General features: G+C 41.5%; 2 protein-coding genes across 3 annotated transcripts; one reads left to right on the top strand and one right to left on the bottom strand.

Moving 5' to 3' along the window:
- Positions 1 to 12673: 12673 nt before the first annotated feature.
- LOC127756955 (E3 ubiquitin-protein ligase RSL1) lies at positions 12674 to 17413 on the top strand. 2 transcript variants are annotated; one of them, XM_052282348.1, is made up of 4 exons: positions 12674 to 12975; positions 13404 to 14384; positions 15061 to 15809; positions 16651 to 17413. In XM_052282348.1, exons 2-4 carry the CDS (start codon positions 13986 to 13988, stop codon positions 17033 to 17035), a joined length of 1533 nt encoding a protein of 510 aa, XP_052138308.1. In that variant the 5' UTR covers positions 12674 to 12975; positions 13404 to 13985; the 3' UTR covers positions 17036 to 17413. The 2 variants fall into 2 exon arrangements, with proteins under 2 accessions (XP_052138308.1, XP_052138307.1); XM_052282347.1 differs by having other exon boundaries at positions 13400 to 14384.
- Positions 17414 to 17496: 83 nt separating this feature from the next.
- LOC127756956 (ras-related protein Rab5A) lies at positions 17497 to 20710 on the bottom strand. Its single transcript, XM_052282349.1, has 7 exons — positions 20470 to 20710; positions 20129 to 20206; positions 19866 to 20033; positions 18966 to 19014; positions 18694 to 18767; positions 18049 to 18142; positions 17497 to 17910 (listed from the first exon to the last, which is right to left on the bottom strand). Exons 1-7 carry the CDS (start codon positions 20509 to 20511, stop codon positions 17804 to 17806), a joined length of 612 nt encoding a protein of 203 aa, XP_052138309.1. The 5' UTR covers positions 20512 to 20710; the 3' UTR covers positions 17497 to 17803.
- Positions 20711 to 23944: the final 3234 nt, after the last annotated feature.

Raw genomic sequence — 23944 nt, 5'->3', positions numbered from 1 at the left:
ATGGGGGGGGGGGGGGGGAATTCGGATTGGATTCGTTGCGATCTGGGAGATGGGAAGCCGACGCGATGAATGCGTGGGAAATATATAGGCGGATCGAGGCGAGGCGGCGGCGGCGCGGCGAGGGGAGAGGAGTGGTTAGTTGTGGTGACGCGAATGGTGCGCCCGCCACGCGGCGATGGCGATGCGGGCCCCGCGCGTCAGTGGGAAAGGTGGGTGCGGTTCCTTAGGCAGCACGGAACATTCCTTCCTTCCTGACACGCTCGACGAAGAAATATTTATTTGTATGTAGAAAAGAAATACTGTACTTTTCTTTTAAATTTCTGTAGAGAAGATAAAGTTAGTACGGTGAATGAAAGGGGAGAGAAAATTGCGATAGATTTCACGGAATCTTCTTTTTGTTTGCGAGCACGCGTAAAAACACAAACACTGCAGGGAAGCCATCTTTGCTCACTGGCAAGGTATGGGAGAAGATCACACGAGGCATCCAGCACCAGATTTTGACGACATGGATAACTAGTCGCAGTTTTACTTTCGTAGCGGAGCTAGCATCATCCTTAAGCATATAAAAATAGTATTTTCGAGCATATATAATTAACAAGTGTTTTTACTGATTACGGGTAATACTATTTCATAAAAAAATTATAGCGCTAACTATATCACCGGTACGTGGTGGTGTTTTTTTCCAAACAATCAGACCGTTGCTGATATTTTATACAAAGAACAAATATTCCATTTTAAAAATAGAACATGACCAATCCATACAGTACATAGTTAATTAGCACAAACAGTACAAAAATCACACAACTATACTCATATATTCCAGCAACTAATCTAAGCTACCAAGTAGACGAGAAGTCAAGAACACTCAACAAAAGCCATTCACATGTAAGAACAGGCAACACGCTAAAAGAAAACAATACCCCCACACACTGGTGGTGGTGAAGTTTGAGGTGGTTGTATGATCAGCTAAGCTCTATCACTAGTTTAACTTATTAGAGCGATGGTCCAAGTCCACCAATAAGCATATATTGCAATAGATAAATATGTACTACTCTACTCTATTAAGACACTAGTAGATTTTGTCACTGTGATCGTACGATGTGAAATTAAAACTGTACCACAATATTATTAGGACAAAAATAATTTTCTTATCAATTAACGTTAATTGGTAAATTTTGTCTTAGATTAAAGTGATTCGATCTCATTAATTAGCATTTTTTTACCGCGTAGATATAACTTTTGGTCAAATGACAGCGTGCTCCTGGCCCTGTCATAGAAACACGTTTTCCCCTTAATTTGTTTTTGTATTTCGATTGACAGTTTTTAGTTTGTTTAATGGTTCATTTGTTGCGGGTCCGTCAAGAAACACGTAGCAGTGAGTACGTCTAGTGGTACACGGTGACACTTGCAGACTTGCAGTCCACTTTGTCAAGTTTCCTTAATTTTTGACTTTTCATTTCAGGAATTGAATTGATAAGCAACTATAGTTATGAAACTATTATTACAAGGACAAACAATTAAACTCTATTCCAAGCTAGGACAAACATTGGCCTGGTCACGCATATCTTAACCATATGTATACGTAGCATTATCCGTGTGGACCGTGTCCATCGTCATGTGGCAATTAAAAGATAATAACGACCAAACTAAGCTTAGCTAGGGAGCATAATTAGTTTACTCCACTAACTCATTAATTACTCCTTCATATTTAAATGTATGACGCCATTAACTTTTTGACAAACGTTTTATCTTTCGTCTTATTTAAAAAATTTATGTAATTATAATTTATTTTATTGTGACTTGATTTATCATCAAATGTTTTTTAAGCATGACATAAGTATTTTTATATTTGCATAAAAATTTTAAATAAGACGTGTGGTCAAATGTTGGTTATAAAGTCAACGACGTTATACATTAAAATACGGAGGGAGTAATTAATAAGAATTCCAAGAGATCGGAGGTGGTATATCCATAGATTCATGGATTAATTGATTGATCATGTGAGGTTGCTGTGGATGATCAGTTGTGTACGTACACATGCTGAGCATGTGAATTTCATTTAATTAAGTAGCTTGACTAAATATCTGGATGGTCAACTCCATGTGTTATGCAACACGTACAAGACTCAACAGTATTAGGAGTAATTCGTCTCTAGTCGGTGGCCATGGAGAGGGGCTAGCTATAGATGGCCATCTGGGCCGCCCGGCACTGCACGGCCTAAGCCTGGCCGTGCCTGGGCCGAGGCTTGTCGGACCGGCACGGCCCGACCGATGCACCGGGCCAGTCCGAAGGCACGAAAGCCTATCGTGCTTGCTCACAGAAAAGTCTATTTTTGGTCGCTCAACTCTGCGGACTGTTTTTAAATGGCTGGAAAATAAGTCTATTTTGTATACCTCTTGTCTTGGGCCTTGCCTTATACGATTATATAAGTCTATTTTGCATCCCTTTATTTTTTTTATTTGATCAAGCCGTGCCGTGCCGGCCCACCGTGCCAAGGGTGCAGCCCAGGCACTACCTGGCTGTCGGGCTGGGTCGGCACGGGCATGACCTCAGTCGGGCCGTGCCGTGCTTGGGCCGGACCAAAATTGCGGGCTTCGGGCCGGGCCGTGGGCCTCCGGCCATCTATAAGGCTAGCTGGTTGATTTCCATGTTTGTGGAGGCCTTATATGTGGGTTCCGCATTTTTTTATATTGTTTTATTTTTTTTGGAGTGCCACTTAAGTGCCATGTGGACACCACATCACCTTAAAAGACTAGGTCAAACTGCCATGCAGGTACCAAGTAAGTTAAAAACAACTTTTTCTACAAGTGATTCGATTTACATGAAGTCAGGAAACGTTTTGTACTCAATTTTATAGTTAAAAGATATGAATAAAACTTGACTCGTCTCGTTCTTTTCTCCAACAAGAGTTGGATGAAAATTAAGATTTTCATGGCACGCTTTTCAAACTGCTAAACAGTGCGTTTCGTGCGAAACTTTCTATATGAAAGTTGCTCTAAAATATCATATTAATATCAAAGTTTGTAATAATTAAAACTCAATCAATCATATGTTAATATTATCTCGTTTTGCATAAAAAACTTAATCTTTATCTTCAGGAGAAAAGAACACTAAACTTGAGGAGGATAAAGTAAACTTTTTCATACAAAAGAAGCATTTGATAATAGATGTTGTTAAATATTTTTATAAACTCAGATTAAACCTAAATAAGATTGACTATAGAATAATGAGGAAGTATTAATTAAGAAGCACATATATCAATATCCAAACACTTATAATATAAAAACGGATGAAGTATTAATTAAGAGGCACATGTATCACTACCTCACTACCCAGACACAAGGGGATTGCGATTATTAACAAATTAAGAACGAATCCAGCAGTACTCCAAACTGTTACCAATGACAAGATTTGTGTTCACAAATTGAATAACTAATGGTGTGCATGCATTGTTCAATAAATTCAACTATGAAAGATAATGAAGCAGTATGATATATCTATTGCGAAAGTATGAAGAGAAAAAAAACTGAAATCTAACACTACAACTGAAGAAGAAGAATTGAAGCTAAGCTATGTATATGAATTATGATGTGACGCGATCTCCTTCAATTCTCATCCTACACCATGCATGCGTTGTCCATGTCCATGTTGGAGTAGCCGCACGCCGGGCACGCCCACGCCGCCGCCGCCGCCGCCGCGCACGACGCGCACAGGTGCCAGCAGCACGCTCGCTCGCCGCACCCGAAGCACCTCGCCACCGTGCTCATATCGCCGCCGCCGCCGCCGCCCTCGTCCTCCTCCTTGCCGCCGGTGTCGTCGGTGAAGTTGTCACCGTAGCAGCAGGACTCGGCGTCGTCGTCGTCGTGGTGCCACCGCGGCTTCGCCCGGAGCACATGGTCGAGCTCGACGCGCAGCGCGGCGTTCTCGCCCTGCAACGCGGCCTTCTCCCCCTCCCGCGCCACGGCGATGCTCTGCCACGCCCGCGACACCGCGCACGCGCACCGGAGGCGCTCCGCCATCTCCCGCCGCGTCCGCAGGATCTCGTCGTCTTTCGCCGCCAGCCGCCACGCCACGGCCGTCTTCACCGCCTCCAACCCCTGCTTCCACCTCGCCCGCCGCCGCCGCAGCAAGGCCGCCGGGTCATCATCATCCTCGTCGTCGACGACGGTGTTCGTCGTCGCGTCGTCTGAACGAAAGAACGTCGCCGTCGTCGTCTCATCGGCAACGACGACGCGCAGTCTCTTCTTCCTCGACGACGACGACGAATTAACCGCCGTCGTGGCGGGTGGCGGCGCATACGTGCAGCAGGACGAGGCGAGGTCCACGGCGCATTCTCCGTGGTGGTGGTTCCTGCAGCTTTTGACGGCGTCTTTATCGCCGGCCAGCATCTCTGATCTCCTGGGGACGGCCATGGCGTACGTGGCCGGAGTACACTACCACTGTGGGAAGCTTGCGTACGTCGTCGTCGGCGGTGGCGATGGCGATGGCGGCGGCGGCGGCGGCGGCGGCGATAGGTTGGTTGGCTGAGCTTTCACCGTGGCACGTGGTATATATAGAGCGTGGGTGTCCCGCTTGTTTCTGTAAATTAGTTAATTATTAATTATTATTCCCGATATGTTCTTAGCTATTCGGATTCATTGATTAATTAATTAACTTGGTTTCAATATAGTATTTTCTTCTTTTTAAAAAAAAATTTCTGTATATCTTATTTTCTTCGGATAAACACGCATTAACGGACTGCAAATAATTCAATCACGTGCGTGTTATCACTCCATAATTGTTTTGGTTCCGATACGAGAGTACAGGTCCACAGGATATCGAGGAGGAAATGTTCAACAACACAAATTAAATTGGAGATTGATTGCCGAGAATGCTCCTTCTCGGTCGCGCGCGGGGGAGGGGAAAAAATCGGTAGCTTCCCCCTCCCCCATCCATCACGTGTGCACCTGGCCCCACCACATGTTCCCTGTCCACCTACCACTTATCCACACACAACTCTACTGCAACAAATCACTCATATATTTTAGAAATATTCTGTTAAGGGAATTTGATTTATTTTTTTTCTACCAACAATGTTTTAACTAGTGTACTCATAATGTTTCACTATGTATAGATCTAATGTTGCTGTGAACTGAAATATTCCATTGCAACAAAAAACCCACATATTTTGAAAACCCCTATTAAGGGAATTCGTTTTATTTTTTGTTCCACCGAAAAATGTTCCACCTAGCGTTCTTATAATGTTTTACTATGTATGGATCAAATATTGCAGTGAACTGAAACATTCTTTCGCTATTTGCTGAAACATTGTTTTTAGAGGATTGCTCCGGTCCTTCTTTTTGTACTGCAAGGTGCTAGTACCGCGAGGTACTGAAATCCCAACCGTTGACGATGACAGATCGAACGGTCAGAATTAGTTGGTACCTCGGGGTACCGGCTTGGTCGTGGCGTGGCCTGCGCGATTGAGCAAAGGGTGGAAGGGTATAATCGTATTTTCGCGTTTGGAATGAAGTTTGGATCGGTGGATAGTTTGGGGAAGTGCGGCATATCCTTCCAGACTAGCAAAACCCTACCCTTTCTCCTGATCTGGACGGCGCGGCGGCGGCCCGTGCACGGCGGCGGTGGCAGCGGCGGCCACGCTGAAGGCACGGCGGCGACGGCGACCCCTGCGCGGCGGCGGCGGCAGCGGCGGCCACGCTGAATGCACGGCGGCGACGGCGGCCCCTGCGCGGCGGTGGTGACGGCCACACAGAAGGCACGGCGGCGCCGGCGGTGCAAATGGCAAACCCTAGGTTTGTCCTTCTCCCCTTCGCGGCATTGCAATAAGGTAATATATTTGAGTTTAATCACAGAGGATAAGTTTCTGAGTTGAATGTTTGCACTGAACAACACATAGTTTGCTTGCATTGCAAATTGAACAGGCATACAATTTTTGATTGACGAGTTGTACTCTGTAGAAGTCTTTATCAAATTTGAGATATGTTGTCTTGTCCTTCCTGTGCTTCTAGTCGTTTGAGTTCATCCTGGACTTCGATGACCTCATTCATTGAAGAATTGATTAGAATGGATGGCAGCTTAGCTCTGAAAGTAGTAGTTGTGTTCTGAAAAGGAACATAGTATTAGAAGGGCCATTCTATTTTTCTGTCATGTAAATCTAAGTTCACTAGTTTAGAGGTAACATACCATTGCATGATATTCAGGGGCTAAATCTTTTCCATTCCAGTGCTCCATACACCTCAGCATATACAAGCCACACGACCAGCTGTGATTTAACTCACAATTTGAGACTTTTATTCATGAAGCAGAAATGAAACATTAGGATGACATGTTACCTGTCCTTCTGTTGAGGCACTTGCATTGGGCAAATAGGCCATGATGTTATTTTCTTGTTCTTCCATTTTGAAGTGCTGACATTTTCTTTGTTTGTATAGTTAAGATACTTGTCAATCCCTTTGATCTACATACAAGTATAGTATAGTTAGTGCATATGTTTGTAGCACTGAAGTTCAATGTTTGACATTGCTGTATAGCATACTGTATTTTTTAGGTCTTTGTCCGCTGCATAGTTGCTCTTATCCATACGCAGTGAGTAGTATCTGATTTTTTTCCTTTGCACCATTGATGACAGCAACATACCAGTGGTCTGAGTTCCTATGTAGGGGCAGGAAGATCTGCAAGAAAAATTGTATGGAAGCCATTTATATGTTGAATGGACATAAGATTAGTAATGTGGGATATTTTTAAGTTACCATTTCATGATCAAAATACTTGATCGCAGAATCTGCTCTTTGTTGTCGATATCTTTTGCTGGTTGTACCTTTATTTTCGCCCACCTCTCTCCTCTGCGTTGCCGCTCGCCGTTCTGTACGAGACCGGGAGAGAGAGAGAGGGGTAGAGAGAAGAGGGGCTGACATGTGGGACCACATGGGCCCCACCTTTTCTTATTGTTTTTGTGGCTGACATGTGGGTCCTACAGTTTTTATTATTTTTCCAGAATCCAATTGGCACATAAGCGCCACGTCAATGCCACGTGGGACGATGACCTAGTCAAAAGGAGCCACGTAGGCGCCACGTCATACAAAACCAAGCACAATACTGCCGAGGGACCTTTTCTGCACGGTTTTGTAAGTTGAGGGATGCGTTGTATCCGGTTTTCTAGACTGAGGATGAAAATCAGAATGGGCGACAAATTGAGGGAACTAAAGTGAACTTATTCCTTAAATAGGGGCCGTTAGGGATTGTCACCTACGTGCAGCCCGTAATATACATGGGCCAGATCGTGGTGGGCCTCGTTGTGTGATCCGAAAGGGCCAAGCAGTCAAACCTGGGCCTTTTTATGGTCTTGTTTGAGTTTAATTTCAAGGGTGTACTAATTACTCTTGGTCATTGTTGTATGGAGTACATGCAAGAAGATAAACCAATTACACTATGTAATTAGCGAGTACTCCCTCCATCCCATAATATAAGGCGTGCACGTATTTTAAGATTTAACCTTTAAAACATTTGACCAACACTTAGTATAATATGAAATAAATTTTATTTGTTACTCCCTCCATTCCATAATATAAGGCACAACCATTTTTCTTAGATGTTCCATAATATAAAGCATATGCATGCAAGCATGCAATTAACTATGGCATCTTCTCCATTAAATTATTACTTTATTAAATCCTCTACTCTCATGTTATCTAATCCTATTGGATGCATGCATTATATTTATTAGGATGATTCAAACTACAGGATGATAATAATTATTTCTTGGTCTTTGGGTTAAGGGTGGTTGTGCCTTATATTTTGGAATGAAGGGAGTAAAAATTATATCATTAGATGGAGATTTAAATTTACTTTCATATGGCTATAATTTTGTTGCTACAAATTTTATAGTATATGAGAAATTGTAAGCTAAAGATTTTTTTTGGAGACCGTGCCAACTTTGATCACGTTTTATATTATGGGTTAGAGGGAGTATTAGTGTATTACTCCAAATTTCATACTGTAATTACTGTTGCCTATATATAGTACACTTTTCTTTTTCTTTTACTACTTATATATACATGCCCTGCTTTGAGTAGATTAAATACTCATTATATACTCCTACTAATACTAATGTCCCGGCTGTCAGGCTCGAGTATATCAATAAATTAATGTGATTCCAGATACTAATAGGGAAAAAAATCCAAAGGTTGCTGATCTCTGTGCTAATCAAGGGGGAGACAGAAAGCTGCAAAGTGCCGTTCACATGCCTTGTCATTAGCTGCCCTGCACTGCCATGTAAAGTTCCATCAACTCAACTGCAATGCTGCTTGGAGACTTGAGTCATTCATTCTGAATTTCTGACCGATCATCAGAACAATGCGATGCAGTTGAGGCAAGGATCTGTATCTGAAAAGGTTCTCTTGTAAAGCATCGTGTGCGTTCATCAAATAGTTTTTGGATGGGTTACGGTTATCGGGGTAATCGGAAGGCTATCTTGAGATTTACCGTGATTTTAAAAACTAATAAGACTAATAACCACACGATAATCATATGGTTTTGCAAAACCTACTGCATTCACATTGATCATAACATGCATGTATACAGAGCCAAAGAGCTATAGGTCAGTATTATTGAATCATCTCGACAGTATGATCTAATCAGTGCCATATCTCTGACACTGTTAATACTATACTAACCTTGAAGAATGCTGAGATTATCTGTTCCACTCTAAGAGCAGATTTAATAGTAGAGTCACTACTTACTATTACTATTAGTTAATATTTATTAAAGCTAACAAACATACATACATACATATATATATATATATATATATATATATATATATATATATATATATATATATATATTAGGTTAGCTATAAGGTTATCTTTATTTTCTTCATCCTCTTTCTTTCTCTCACTATAAATTTAATGCATATTTCTTGGAGCTTGTTTGTAGTTAGCTCTTGCATGAGAGCCAACACTCTCCACTTTTATTTATCTCTCTTTTCCACATAAACATATAGCTTGCTTATAGCCTACTATTATTCGTGCTCTAATTAATCTTTTAATTAGTAGATATAGGAGTATAATGAATGGCTGAGCCGATTGGCATCTAGCTAACTTCATGGCAAAATGATCCAAGCTACTAGTAGTACTGAACTAGCTTGATCGGTTAGTGTGTCACTAGCTGTTTTTCTCCAGTGTGAGATAGTCGTAATATTAATACAGCTAACACTATTACTGTTCCCTTAATTGCTAAGCTCCAAGCCACCTGCCATATGATATATAGGTACAATTACCATTAGACGACAGAACAGCTAGTAGTACAGTAGTACTTGTTGTAATGAACAGGCGCTAAACATATTCCATACTACTAGTACTCCAATTAGTAGCAAGTACTGTATCTTTTAATAATTAGTATAGTACTCCCTCGTAAAAAAATCGTTTATGATAATGTTTAAGTCAAACTTTGATAATATAAATCATAAATAACTCTCAAGTTATTAAATTTAAAAATATAAAAATTATATGAATAAATTTGACTTGAAAAATACTTTCATAAAAATATACATATATCACCTTTTAATAAAAATTTTTATAGAAACAAAAAGTCAAAGTTATGTTTTGGAAACCGTGCCGCTGTCCAAAACGACTTCTTTTACGAGTACGGAGGAAGTCTCTTATTATTAGTAGTAGGTCAGCACTGCTAGCTTACTGGTCCAAGGAGAAGAGTACACCCTCAAAACCTAAAACTGATTACTGGGCTAAACGCCGAAAGATGGCAGGCAGGCAGGCAAGATTACTGTTGCTAATTCTTGCAGAACGTGCTGCATTATCTAACCTTAGCCACCTGTTGCATTATCTTATCGTTTCAGTTATTCTTTATATGTTTTTTCTTTAAACCAATGTGCCTAGGCACATGAAAGCCAGCTGATTGCAAAGGATCATACGGGGGTACCATATATGCAAGTATTTTAGTCGCTCTATGAATGAACTGCCAGTTCAGGCAATTATTACCCTGGATTATTGTATCAAGCTGTGGTTAATTTCCTATTAATGACGCAATACAACTAGCTGAATCAGCAACAGTATACAGTAGCATAATCTATCTCCTACCCTCCTTGCCTAATCAGTGTGTGAATCCCAGCCCAGGCAGAAAGTAGATTAAAGCTGAGTTTTGCTCTTGAAGAAAAGAGAAAAGAATCGAGTTCAAAAAAGACTGATAAAAAGAAAAATAATGTAGTAAAAGCCTGAAGATGCGAGCATTAGAATCTTGAATCAGGTGCTGTCGTCAGTAAAAAGGAAAAGGAAAAATAAAAGGAGAAAAAGATACAATTGCAAGGAGACACACATGCATACATTAGTTATTAGAGAGAATTAATGTTTCTAAAAATTGTTATTGTTCTTGTTATCTGCACGTTCATGCTCATATTCTTAAATTCTCTCATCAGAAATTCAGAATGCATGCAGGAAGAGTCTCTGCATGTTTTCAATCAGATTAGGAGATTAGAATCCTGTGCACGTAGTCGTTCCTGATCCTTGAGCATAATAATTGATGAGAGGAGGAAGATGATTTTGGTAGAATATGCTGAGTTGCTGACGCTGACACTGGACGGTGGTGGTTGCCACGTCGCTGGTCCGAGTTGGCTGCTCTCGCCGACAGCGTGGGCCCACTCCACCGCCCCAACTTGGCGAGTCCAAACGGAACGGGGATTTCTCCTCCCGTTACGTCCGTTCCGTTTGCATGCGGATGCAGATGCTGCAGGAAGAGTGTGAGGGTGGGCCCCGACCGCCATTAAACTCTCCATCAATCAATCGACCAACCACTTTCATGCCTCTTTTGCAATCCGCACCTCCCCTCTTCTGCTAATTACTTAACCATCCGATTCCTTAAATCAGCTGTATCTTTTGGACAAAAATTAGAGTCAAACTATTAAAACTTTCTTTAACAATCAGTATCTTCTAAATTTTACAAGTTCTAAGGAATTTTATATATACTCCTTATTAGTCTTCAAAATACTATAACAAAATTAAATATTTATTTAGTTATCATATACATTACAAGAGAAAATCATAGCTAAAGATGAGTTTTGTAGACCGTATTATTGTTCAAAACATTAAAATTATAAAACCAGATGAATTACTACTTGGCCGCTGTTAGTTTGCTCATCACCTTTTTACTAAATAACCAACGTTGGGTATACTATTCACCTTTAAATTTTTTATCATTTGTTCTAAGTATTTACAAACCACAAAAAATATGTTATATGTTATTTAAGTGTAATATGTCATTTACTTCCCCATTTCATATTACTTGTTGATTTAGCTTTATCGTAAATTAACATGTCTATCTTTAACAATAATAAAATTCTAGAAATTCCTATAGTTCAATATCATGTGAAATATACATTATATAAATATTACACAGTGAATTTAAAAACATAAATCTCGTGATGCTAAAAATTGATTGTGAAAGATGATTAGGACAAAATTAATTAGGAATGGATGGAGTAAATGTAAGAACGAAATTCCGTTCACTTTAAGAGTAGGTTGTGGTCATACTCCACTCCCCAAAGAGCAGAATTTAAGAGTAGTTACTGTATTTAGAAAAGGAGGGTATATTAATTTTCCACTACTTTAGGGAGTAGTAATAAATACATGCTTGATTAACACTACTATAATGCATTGATTGATTTGTTCTCTACGATAGATACATGTTTGTTTCTTTGACGAGGGTAAAGTATAAACAAACATATACACCTAACAATAAAACTTTGAAAGTTTTTTTGGTTAACTTATCCTTTGATGGTTTCAAGGAGCAATAAACTCATTATAAACACTTGCAACATCGACGTCATTGACTCGTTGATAAAATGCGGAGTCATCTTATGATATGGCACAAGCAAACGTAGGCAATTGGACACGTTATGAAGGAGTAATAATGACTTATTTAAGGATTGATGGTGCCATTTTTTTTCTTATTCATCGAAATATAAAATAAACTATTTGTTTCACACTTCTAAAAATACATTTTTCTAAAAGAATTTACGCATTTTTGCATGTTTCAAGTTATTTTTCAAGTTTATTTCTCAAAATATATAATTTTATCTCTACAACTAAATTGATAATCCATTCAATAATTTAAATTAAACAGACCTGAGACTATGTTTGGAAGTATACTATTCAGTTCCAAGCAAGTAATATTTGTTCTAAAACTACGTCCTTAGAAAATATTTTCACTGTATTGACCGTTTGGTCTAAGCTAGTATTTTTAAGCTTATTTTAAAAGTAATATGCCTTAGTTCTACGCTACATTCATCATAAAATATAAGTGTTTTTAAGATCGAAACAAATATTAAGAAAATAGATAAAAATCATCGCAAAAGGTTGTGATTATTTGATAAAAGAAAATATATAAAGAAATTAAATAGATAATAATTACTTCATTTTAAAACATATCGGATGATAAAATACCTGTACATTTTAAAACTAGGTAGTAGTGCTAAAATTGAAAATTTGGTTGAAATTGGAACGATGTGACGGAAAAGTTAAAAGTTTGTGTGTAGGAAAATTTTGATGTGATGGAAAAGTTAAAAGTTTAAAGAAAAAGTTTAGAACTAAACTCGGCTGGTGCAATATTTGTGCTGGTTGAGGGACAGCAGTGCAAATCTCGAGAGGAAGAAGAAGGAGAAGGAATGCAATTGCAAGGCCTCTCTGCTCGTGGTCGAGAAGGAATAATTAGGGCTCCTCTGTCTTTGCTTTAACGCCACTCCTCTCTCTTTTTCTTCTTCTTCTTCTTCTTCCTCCTCCGAATAAATTCTTTCTCCACTGCCGCAAGAAAAGGCACCTCACCGTCACCGGGGTGTGCCGGAAAGCTCCCATCTTTGTCTCCATTTGCTTGCCCTCAATTCCTTCCTTCTTTCCTCCCTCTGGGTTCTTGTCCCCGGAGGCCCGGTTTCATCTCTCCACTCCTCGATGTGATGCGTGTGACTCCCAGGTGCTCCCGCTTTTCTTTCTCTCCCTGTTTTTCTGAGCCGCACTCGCTCTTGCTTCGACTGGGCGCATCTCGGTCTGTGCGGGGTGTGTTCTTAATCTTATTCTTTTTTTTTCTGCGAATTTTGTTGGGTTCTTTTTGTGCTTGTTGGGCGGAGTTTTCTCTTACGGTTTTCGAGTAATTTTTTCTTGAGCTGGAATCTCTACTTCTGGGCCCAAATGCTCTCCTTCTCTAGATCTGTTTCTACGAGTTTTCTGCAGAATTTGCTGTTAGATTCGACCGCGAGCTCGATATTCTTTTTCCTTTTTTCTTTGGCCTTTCCAACATTTTAGCTAGATTTTTTTTGGTCAATTTCAGGAGCAGTCGATTCGTTCTTGCAATTGCTGATTTTGATCTGAAGTTGTTGGTAAATTCTCTCTCCTTGCAGACAGGCGATTGAAGCTCACGTCGAGGCGGTGATTTGCCCTCTGACAAGCACTGTTCTCGGGGTCTGAATTGCTGATTACTACTGAGCGTCTCTCTCGCATGAGGAATAATTCGAGAATCGGCGAGAGCTCCAACATTTGGGTGAATTTGGTCGCTGCACCCTTCAATTTCGCCCTCGCGGCCCTGGAATTCGCGATGTGGAGCTCCTTCTGGTGCTTCATGGCCATCCTCTCCGCCAATTTCTGAGCCAAATCTCGTGCGATTCCGAGGCCCCCCCACGAATCTGTGGGGTCGTCGGATCGATAGGTCACTGGCACCATCACCACCCTCACCACCATAGTGGTTGTGGCAAAAAGGAACAAGGCACCTTCTTGGAGTTGGGATTAGGTGCAGTCTTCTCGAGCTCAAAAGGGCTCGTTTGGTGGAAACCTTTTTGGTTTTGGTTGCCTGTCAGTGTGCTCAGCTTCTTGCTGACCCATCTAGCTGAATGGAGATTGCTCAGCTTTCTAACTGAGTCGAGAGAGGTCGTCTTGATTTGATTTGATTGGATTGGATTGGATTTCACCAATTGGGTTGGGATTTCAGCAATGGAGGAGAGGTTAGCCGACGCGGAGGGCGGTTTCGCCTGCAATTCAAGAGGGGAGGATGACTTCAGGAGCTGCTGTGGGGATGAGGATGAGTGGGAGGACACCGAGGAGTCATTCACAGCCGGCGTCGCCAAGGGAGAGCTTGATGAGAGCTCGGTGAGGCTGTTCTTCAAGGGCGTGTCGAGCCCCGAGGCGGAGGGGAAGAAGCTGTCCGGGATTGGGGTGGTGATGGAGAGGTCACCTGGGGTGCCTATGCTTCAGGTGCAGAAGAAGCTGGACTTCTATGTGGATGAGCTAGTGGCCGATCACTTGGCGCTGATGGATGGCCTGTCAGTGGCGTTGCAGAATGGCATACGGAAGATCTTTGCTTTCACTAATTCAGAGAAGCTGTACTTTCAGGCAAGAGTTTCTGATTTTCTCTAATATATGGTTTGCCCTTATGAATGTTCATGACTGTTACACAGAATTGCTAGTATCGCTTCCAACCACCCTGATATTTCTTCAATTGGACATCACCTAATGAGCGCCTAAGGTTTAGTTAACTAAACTGTATGTTGCAGTTTGGCCTTGTGATATACGCTACCAAAATAATGCAATTCATGTTTTGAGGATATCACATGTTTGGCTGGTATTCCGGATGACAAAAAATGGACCGCACCAACGATAACTGTACTTGACTTCATGCCATCTTGCTTGGTTCCAAGTTAGTCGAACTAATCAATTCAACAATCAGTCAATGAAGAAACCGTCTTTCCTATTTGAGATTTTAACAGCTACCTATTAATAGCTCACTGTTGTAAACAGAACTAAACTAAGAGGAACGAAAGGATGAAAAGGTATGGAATGTGCAGTTATGACAGCTGCACATTCCAAATTCTGCTACTGCAGTGCAGCTGCAGTATATAGATCGTATTCATCACTTGCAGTTCTATGCAGTAGTTTGTTCAATTTATGTTGTCCGAAAGCTGTAGAATGCTTACATAATTAGCTATTTCAATAGAGTTATCTTACTGCCTTCCTGTATTATATCATACTTAGACATGATGTGTCGTTTCTTGTTCTTTTGCACTGACAGATTGCAGAAGCTGAAATTCTAGAAGACCAGCTCTTGGTAGCTTTAGGACACAGAATTCTTGAACTGGTGGAAAAGCTGGAAGACTTTGATATAATATTGCTTCCTAGCTTTGAGCTTGAGAGACCACTGCAGTTGGCCAAAGAAGCCATAGGCATCATGTATCTATCTCCATACGAGGTTGGCACCTGTTCAATTTGCTGTGAGGAAAAACGAGGCGCTCAGATGATCAAAGTGGGTTGTGCTCATACATTTTGCTATAGCTGCTTGACTTCATATACTCAAGAGAAGCTGCAAACCTCCAAGGTTCCTGTAAGATGCCCACAGTTAAGGTGTAAATATCATATTTCTGCTAGTGAGTGTAAGTCATTCCTTCCAGTTAGCTGCTACGATTCTCTGGAGAGAGCTTTTGCAGAAGCTGGCACCTCAGACATGGAAAGATTTTATTGTCCCTTTCCAAACTGTTCAGTTCTACTAGACCTTAGTCAGCACTTCTCTAGGGCAAGTACATCAAGTCAGTCAGACCTCAATTGTGTTGAGTGCCCAGAATGCCATAGAGATATCTGTATCAACTGTGGAGTGCCATGGCATGTCATGATGGGCTGTGATGAGTACCAGAGCTTGCCTGTTGATGAAAGAGATGCAGGAGACCTGTCTTTGCATCGGCTAGCACAAAACAATAGGTGGAGGCGTTGTCAGAGATGCCGACGAATGATTGAACTCACACAAGGCTGCTTCCATATGAATTGCTGGTATGTTCCTTTTTTCAGTTTGGCACACTTGCTGGTATGGAATCTTGTAGACTAAAAAGAGCAATTTCTTTTTTAAAAAAATTAAACAATTACACACAGAACTAAGCTTTATAATTCTACATAGAGAAGCACTCTTTTTGGCTGGTTTCATTGGGCTTCAACTGAAACTTGAAAGCATTAAACACTGTTTATTATAAGAGTAAAGATCTGTTGTCATGCTAGTAGTTAAAATTTCTAAATGAGAGAAGAATCATTTCACATTTTCACAGGTTAATAACGAATGCTTATTATGTTTGATGAAGCTTCCTTGGTGCAACTTATAAGTAATGTGATGATTTCTGCCTCTCAGAACAATCTGTAATAGTTGAAAGTTACCCAAACAAATAGAAATGTTGTAGACTGTAAGCTAGCTATATTATGTTGGTCCACTCTGTCTCTGACCACGTTCTGAATTAAAGAACTTGGTAGTTTTCAGTACAAATTCCAAGGTGTTCCATTATTATGGCCTCAGAATCCCAGATTCCCAAATTAGTTATTTAATTTATCATATCATACAAGAGACAACTTCATACAATTCTTGGTTGGGGCCTAAGGTGCATTACTGTTGTCAATAAGAGAATTTTCCTCTACAGTTTGCATTAGGGTTTTGTTTATATGGGCGTACTCTTCATGGTAATTCCACACCAGGAAGATTCAGATCCAACTAGATGTGCTCTGTGTTGCTCGCCCACCTAGATGGCTATTGCACTGCAAATGCTCACTCCCATCAAGGATTTCTCATTCATGAATGCACCTTTTGATTCTTATCGCTATGCTAAATTTTGCTTTCTCACTTCTGCAGGTGCGGACACGAGTTCTGCTACTCCTGTGGCGCCGAGTACACAAATGGTATACAGACATGCCAATGTGTGTTCTGGGACGAAGAGAGCATCGAGGCCTCCTCGGCAGCGCATTCCACCCAAGCATCTGAGATATGGGCATGGGACACATTCGACTGCATGTCAACCGCCATCGAAGGGTACTCGGAGCAGGAGAGAGCTCAGCTGGCTCTCATTCAGAGGTTCCTCTCAGGGGGTTTCAACCTGGGTGAGCCTCCAAGCCAGTCGCCGCCCCGCTGCGCCGATTCATATATCATTGACACCATGAAGGACCTTCACCAGCTGCCATGGCTCGAGCGGTTCGTTTCGGTGATCAGTGACAGCTACAATGAAGATTACATCCAGTGAAAACAACATAGATAGCATTAAGAAAAAAAAAGAATGGCACATACTGAATGAATTTCATTTGGAATAATATGTTTCCATGCCCCTCTTGAAAATCAATACAGGAAAAGTGAGATGGTTCTATACCTTCATGAGCTTTTCCTCTTGTACTCCCTTTTTTCCTGGTTTGGTGCATAAGCAAAAGGAGTTGCCATCACTGATTTTATTTTATTTTTGTTAATTCCCTAAGCGTGTATATGCTTGTTTTTCTTGTGAGCCACACATGCTTGGGATGGTTTCAGAACTTCTTGATGTTGAATTGGATAAGCTACATCAGCAATTGTTCAGTTGATGCATGTATCTTTACCACGTTCCTTGTGTAAAAGGGTAACTACAAAATCTGATCATATTTTTCCATTTTTCTGACGGAAAGGTACAAATGGGTGAATGTGGTCTGAATTGCACATATTAGCACAATTAGAATGTAAAAGCAAGCTCACTGCATGATCTGAATTGAAGCAAACAAAACAAATCTGACTAGACTTTGCTTTACTCTGTTTCAGTGTCGAGAAATACCTTAAGCAAGAGCATACACTGTAGTAATACATCTGAATTTCTGCAGCGACACCCTAGTATTCACATTTACAGAACGAACATGACAAAATAAGAGACAGCAGCTGGGATGGCAGCAGCCACTTTACAAGCTTTGTGTGCATCTCTGATGCATACACACTTCTCCTGGATTTCAGGCCATGGCATTATGTAGTTGTAGTCACTACTCCACACTTAGAATTATGAGCAGCATGAAGAACTGCTCACCATCCTCTCAGCTGGTCTCTGGTTGAGAACCATTCCAGCCGGTGTGTCTTGAGCCTGCTGTCCTTGAAGCAATCTCTTTGCTGAAATCAGATTAAGAATACAAATTCGCTTAGAAATTAGCAGAAGCAGGCTGTGTACATTTTTGTACACCAAATAACCGACCAGTTCTGTCAGCGTACAGAAATCCACCACGGAAATGATTCATGATCTAAACTCACCGATCTCGTGGAATACATCGTTCACATTGATCGCTGTTTTCGCAGATGTTTCCATGAAGAAAAGGCCATTCTCTTGTGCGTAGGTCTTTGCCTCCTGCGCCATACAAATTAGAGCTTTTGATAAGCATCAACAAAGCAAGCCGCAGAGGCTGTGATAATGAAAAAAATTCATTCAAGAACAGGACAGTGCCACAAACACAAAAAATGGTATCTGTTATTTAATAGATCAATGTTGCAATGAGCAAACAAAAAAGACCACCACAGAACAGAAAAACCTTCTCGCCCTCACAACTTATTATTATGCTTTTTTTTTTTTGTTAAATACTTCAATTCAGAGTTATTTTTTCAATGAAGCAGGAGCAACAAAAAGTAGACATACTTATTCTGTGCTATTCACTATCACAACATACTGATAATTCATCATCAAATGTGACAGGAGAAAAAAACAGTAATTTGAAGCTGGTAAGGTTTCATAACATAAGGCCAAATTATACTTTTGCTCGAAGCAATGAGGAAAATAAGCACCATTATGAGATGCTGGTGACAAATATCACATCACATTGACATGATAGTTTCATGCAGAAATGCACTAGTGCTTTGACATATAATCACAAAAAAAGGGATTTGAGAAGCAAAATTACATACTTCTGCTGGCACCTGCCTCGCCTCTACCATATCAGCCTTGTTACCAGCAAGAGCCATTATCGTGTTTGGGTTTCCTGTACAAAAAGAAGTTTATACTTGTACTAGCTGGACTATTAAAAAAACAGACACGATGTCTTATAGTGCTATAAAATTGCTAAGTTTACTTATAAGAGAACTGTGCAGGTGGTCCAGCAGTTGTACAAAATCAATATAGCTGCTTATTTACAGATGTTCTAATCATACATAAAAATACCAAAAGAGAAATGGATTACCTTGCGCTTGAAGTTCTTGAACCCATTTTTTTGCACGTGTGAAAGAGGCCTAAAAGGCAGAAAATAATGATAAGAATCACTATTGGCACCACTTTTACAAAATGAGCAGTGAGCATACTGAGATAAAACGGTATGAGTGAAGTTAGACTTAAATTTGTGCATGGTGTAAACTATGATATATTTATTTCTTCCCAAAAACTTGTAGTGCAGATCGAATTCATGTTTACCAAGAACACACACTAAAAGCTGCATGTGAAGCAAGAAAATATAAAGAGATGCATTGCTAATATGCCAATACATAAGATCGCAAGACCGTGAATTGAAGGGTTCCTCTGTTCAAGTAAGGGCACACAATAGATACAGTATCTTCTCCGAATAGGGCTTGCTCATAAGATGCAAACAAGGTGCAAAAACAGTGAAGATAACTAGTTGATCTAATATCAGTGTGCCATAATGCCAGGACATGGGAGTTGCTAATTGGTAATGGCAGAACCAACTCATCAGTCATCATCTGGGAAAACATGGTCACACTTGAACCAAGACCAGAAGAGCAATATAACCTAAAACTAATACGTACGAAGTTCGAATCTTCTGTGACAATAAAAGATGATATATTAAAATGTCAAAGTTGGTGTGCGATTATCATGAATACCTGGTTCGATATGTTAATCACAGAGAAGGGGTGATTTTACCAAGACTTACTAATCGTAATTCTGGTTTCAATGGCGTAAATTAAATTATTAGACTGTTAGTAATTTCTACCAATTGCGGCTGTGGTGCCGTACTTATAATTTTTAGTGATAAGAAGGCATGATTGCATTAAATCAAAACTTTGAGAAACTATCATCAAGATGTACAGTGTAACTAAAAATTCAAGAGTCACTTAAGACTTGTACTAACCGCATTTGTGATGTCGTAGACAACTATTGCGGCAGCCGCACCACGATAGTACATCGGAGCCAAGCTATGATACCTCTCCTGCCCTGCAGTATCCCAGATTTCGAACTTCACCGTCTCGTCGTTAACCGCCAAGGTCTGCGAGAAGAAGGCCGCGCCGATGGTGGACTCCTGCATCCGAATGAACCAACAAAATCAAGCCTATCCCAACACACCAAACCTGCTCAATCTTAGGTCATAGTAGTTCACATGTAAAAGAAATTAACCTGGAACTCAACAAACTGGCCCTTCACAAACCGGAGAACGAGGCTCGACTTGCCCGTGCCCACATCTCCAAGAAGAACCTGGTTAATCAACACTGTTAGTAAACGCATACCAACATACTCCCAAGACCCGGAATTCGTGATACATGAACAACATGAGCACATGATGCCAATAAGTAAAGATTGAGTTCTTGTTTTACGATCATAATAAGGGGGAATCAGTTCATCAATCTAATCGCGACCAACAAGGAGGGATCTTAGGGGAAAATATCATCAGCCCTAAATCCAGGGGGAAACAAAAACAAATCAAGAAACCAAATTGAGGGAGACGTTTGATTCCTCACCAGCTTGGCGTTGCGGATCTTGTTGCCGGGGTTGGCCGCCATCAGATCGGGGATTCAGATCGGATGAGGGATCGGCGGAGCGAGCGAGCGAGCCAGCAACGGGGATCGAATCGCGCGCGATTGGAGGAGGATTCGATCAACACCTTCCTCTCCTTCTCCTTCTCCGGTGAAAGCGAGAAGAAAACCTGAAAATTCTTTTTCTTTTTGTTGGGTTTGCGTCTCTGAAGATGAGATGAGTTGCTTTACGCTTAAGGCTATGGAAGATGACTAATAAGGTGAGTCCTTTTTGCACTCTGCCCCCTATATTTATATGTAATTATTATTGTTAAGAGAATTGATTAAGACCTCCACTTTTGTACTCGCCAAAAGTATTGGTTCTTGATTTTGGACCTTTTTTTTTACAAAAGTACCTAAAAATTTATTACAAATCTATTACAAACACTGATGTGGTATGTTGTGAGTAAATCTAGAATTACTTTGAACTCCCATGTAATTAAATCAAACGGTTGAGAGATTTGTTTGTAAGAGTTATGCGAAAAAAAGAAAGAAAAATAGTATGAGTAGCAATGCTCTTTTGACAAATTTGGATTTCATACTTTCAAGTTTCCACTATAACTTCATACACTACATACACTGATCTATGAATCTTTCTGCTTAGTTTGACTGGTCTTGATTGAGTTGACCCACAAAAAGGTCAACGGTCAACAGCAACTCTGTTGGATGAAATTTTGCTGAAATGTAGGGGTGTAATTTCATAATGTGCCCTGACACGCCATGGGCATGGAGACAAAGATGAATTCCATCTCTTCCTGTTGGTGTTGAAGAGGACCATGAGAAGAAATGTTCAAAATTTTCTTTTTCTGCACTTTGCAATTTGGTGTGTAGCTTTCAGAAGGTGGTGGGTCAAATTGGCATTTGCTGGCTCTTTCTAGAATGCTCCCAGCTGCCTCACAACTTTGTTTTTAATCATCATTTCATTCATACCACAAGCTGACAATTTTTGCCACGGTGGGATCTAGCATTAACCTGTCTCTTTGTCGGAGATAAGATGTGATTAGCTTGCCGTATTAGCAAAGCACTTGATTATCAGACCTGCACTTAATCCCTTGCAGATAATCATATGCATCTTGGAACTGAAAGAAAAAGGATGTTGTGTGAATACAAGTATAATCTCATGCTATTAGATTATTCTTTTCTTTCTTTTTAATTTCAGTTGTTTGTGCTTGCTTAAGATCACTGTCATGACATCCCAACTCATTAGCTTACTGCAAAGAACTCCTGAAAACCTGAACTTTTGCTTGGCTCTTTGCATGGCCTATTTTTTGGACAAAGACGGTGGAAGTTGAGTAACAAATACGGTGATTAGGATTAGATGCTCGCAGTATAATATGCTACTTATTATGCAGAGATTAGAGACCATCAGAATAAGAAACTGTACTAATGCTACTAGTTGGTGAACAGATCAATAGTAGTTGTACTAGCTCAGTGGAGTATAGAACAGCTGCAGACAGAGACCCTCTGCATCTGCAAGTATTCAGAGAAGTAGTTGTCCAGTATACTAGAAGCTGATGAAGGAATTTTTTGGGAGTGGATTTAGGAGTAGTATATATATACTTTGTAAGAACCGATGAATGGAGAGACAGATGATCATATTAATTAAGATAGTAATTAACTAACTGTTTAACTAGACTTGAGAGGCTTCTTGGAAGCATAGATGCGACACAAGCCACAATTTATTAACTCGATCGTCGTTTCTGACAACGCATAGCGTTTCCATTAATCTCTCCATGCGAAAATAACAGGTGAAAATTTGATAATACTATTGAGTTGTGTACATCTCGTTGGAAAGGATAAAAAATAAAATCTGCAAATGTTATGTTCATCGTGCAGTGAAACAATAATATCAATTCTCGTGTATAGGAGTAGATCGACTTAATTAATTTGCCTTTTGAGCTAGGAACAAAAGAGAAATATTTTGAGGGCTAATAACTAAGCTACTAAAAGAGTTGAACAGATCAAAGTCCAGCAAAAGAGGCAAGTCGTTCAGCCAGCGTTCAAGAATCGGCCACAAGCCATACGTACTGATAGCTAGATTGGAGGAATAAGTTCATCTAAGGTCCCTTGACTTGTCAACGAATCCGATTTCCGTTCTTCAACCGCAAAACCAGATACAACGGGTCCCTCAACTATCAAAACCGGTGCAGATTAGGTCCCTCGGCGGTTTTGGCTGACGTGGCGCCTATGTGGCTAATTTGACTCGGTCTCGATCTGATGTGGCACTGACGTGGCGCTTACGTGGCAATTTGATCCGGAAAAATAATAAAACCAGTGGGACCCACATGTCAGTTTCACACACAAAATAATAAAAAAATGGTGGGACCCACGTGGGCCCCATATATCATCCTCTCTCTCCCCTCTCATCTCTATCCTCTCTCTGTCTCTCCGGTGGGAGAGGACCACGTGATGTCCGCCGTGCCGAGGCTCGGGAAGGCCGATGGCGTGCAGGAGGTGGACCTCGCCGTCGACGCCGCCGCCTGCTCCGTGCACTGCCACGCCTATGTCGCCAAGGACGCATCCAAGTTAAGCAGAGCACCACCGTTGCCACGAACACCATTTGATGACAACACTTCTTGAAGAAATCGATTGGATCAAGCAGGTGCTGCGGATGCGCGGCTTCCAATGAAACCTCGTCTACACACGCGCGTGCATGTGCCTCAACATCATCCCTCTCTCTCGGCCGTGCGCGATCAGGTGAGACGCCGCCATGCGGCGACGCCACCATCACCACCAGTCCACCACCACCACCACCTCATCACCATCTCGTCGTCTCTAACCGTTCGACGCATTAATCTTTCACGTACCTGTCGATACAGTGGGGCATCGACCTATCCAAGGTGGCGGTGCTCGTCGGCGAGAAGGGCGATACCGACAGGGAGCGCCTCCTCTCGGGGCTGCACAGGACGGTGATCCTGCCGGGGATGGTCGCCGCCGGCAGCGAAGAGCTCCTCTGCGACGAGGACGGGTTTACCACGGAGGACGTCGTGGCCATAGAGTCCCCCAACATCGTCACTCTCGCTGACGGCCAGGACATCGCCGCCGCCGACCTCCTCAAGGCCATCTGAGCGAGCTGGATGCTCTGCTCTGCTCTGCTCTGCTCAGCTTCACTTCACTTTTGCAAATTAAGCTTCCTTCCATAGAATATTGGAATGGAAGTATAATTAATCGAGTCGGCTCAACGGCGACACGCGGCTGCAGCGGCAACCGGCGAGGGGAAGAGGAAGGGGCCTCCTGCAGCGCCTCCTTCTTCGCAGGGAGGGCGACGATGGCGGCCTCCATCTCCCCCGTCGTCATCTCCATAGGCAGGCCGTGCAGCCCCGGCGTGCCGCCTGGAGATCCTCGGTGTCGAGGTGGCTGCAGTGGAGACGGCCTCCCGCTCCCGCTGCCGCCCGTCACGGCCTCCCACGGCGGAGACGAC

Source organism: Oryza glaberrima, chromosome 12 (assembly GCF_000147395.1).
Source record: "Oryza glaberrima chromosome 12, OglaRS2, whole genome shotgun sequence".
Lineage (NCBI taxonomy): Eukaryota > Viridiplantae > Streptophyta > Magnoliopsida > Poales > Poaceae > Oryza > Oryza glaberrima.
Note: the sequence above shows the minus strand (reverse complement) of the source record. Positions and strands in the feature narration are given on the sequence as shown.

Bases quoted from the DNA above. Each gene is read 5' to 3' on its own strand.
- LOC127756955 (XM_052282348.1), top strand. From the start codon at position 13,986: ATGGAGGAGAGGTTAGCCGACGCGGAGGGCGGTTTCGCCTGCAATTCA. The intron at 14,385-15,060 runs GCAAGAGTTTCT...TTGCACTGACAG, and splicing joins CAGAGAAGCTGTACTTTCAG to ATTGCAGAAGCTGAAATTCT. The intron at 15,810-16,650 runs GTATGTTCCTTT...TCACTTCTGCAG, and splicing joins TGCTTCCATATGAATTGCTG to GTGCGGACACGAGTTCTGCT.
- LOC127756956 (XM_052282349.1), bottom strand. From the start codon at position 20,511: ATGGCGGCCAACCCCGGCAACAAGATCCGCAACGCCAAGCTG. The intron at 20,034-20,128 runs GTTAATTTCTTT...ATTCGGATGCAG, and splicing joins GCCAGTTTGTTGAGTTCCAG to GAGTCCACCATCGGCGCGGC. The intron at 17,911-18,048 runs GTGAGTTTAGAT...ATCTGATTTCAG, and splicing joins CGATGTATTCCACGAGATCG to CAAAGAGATTGCTTCAAGGA.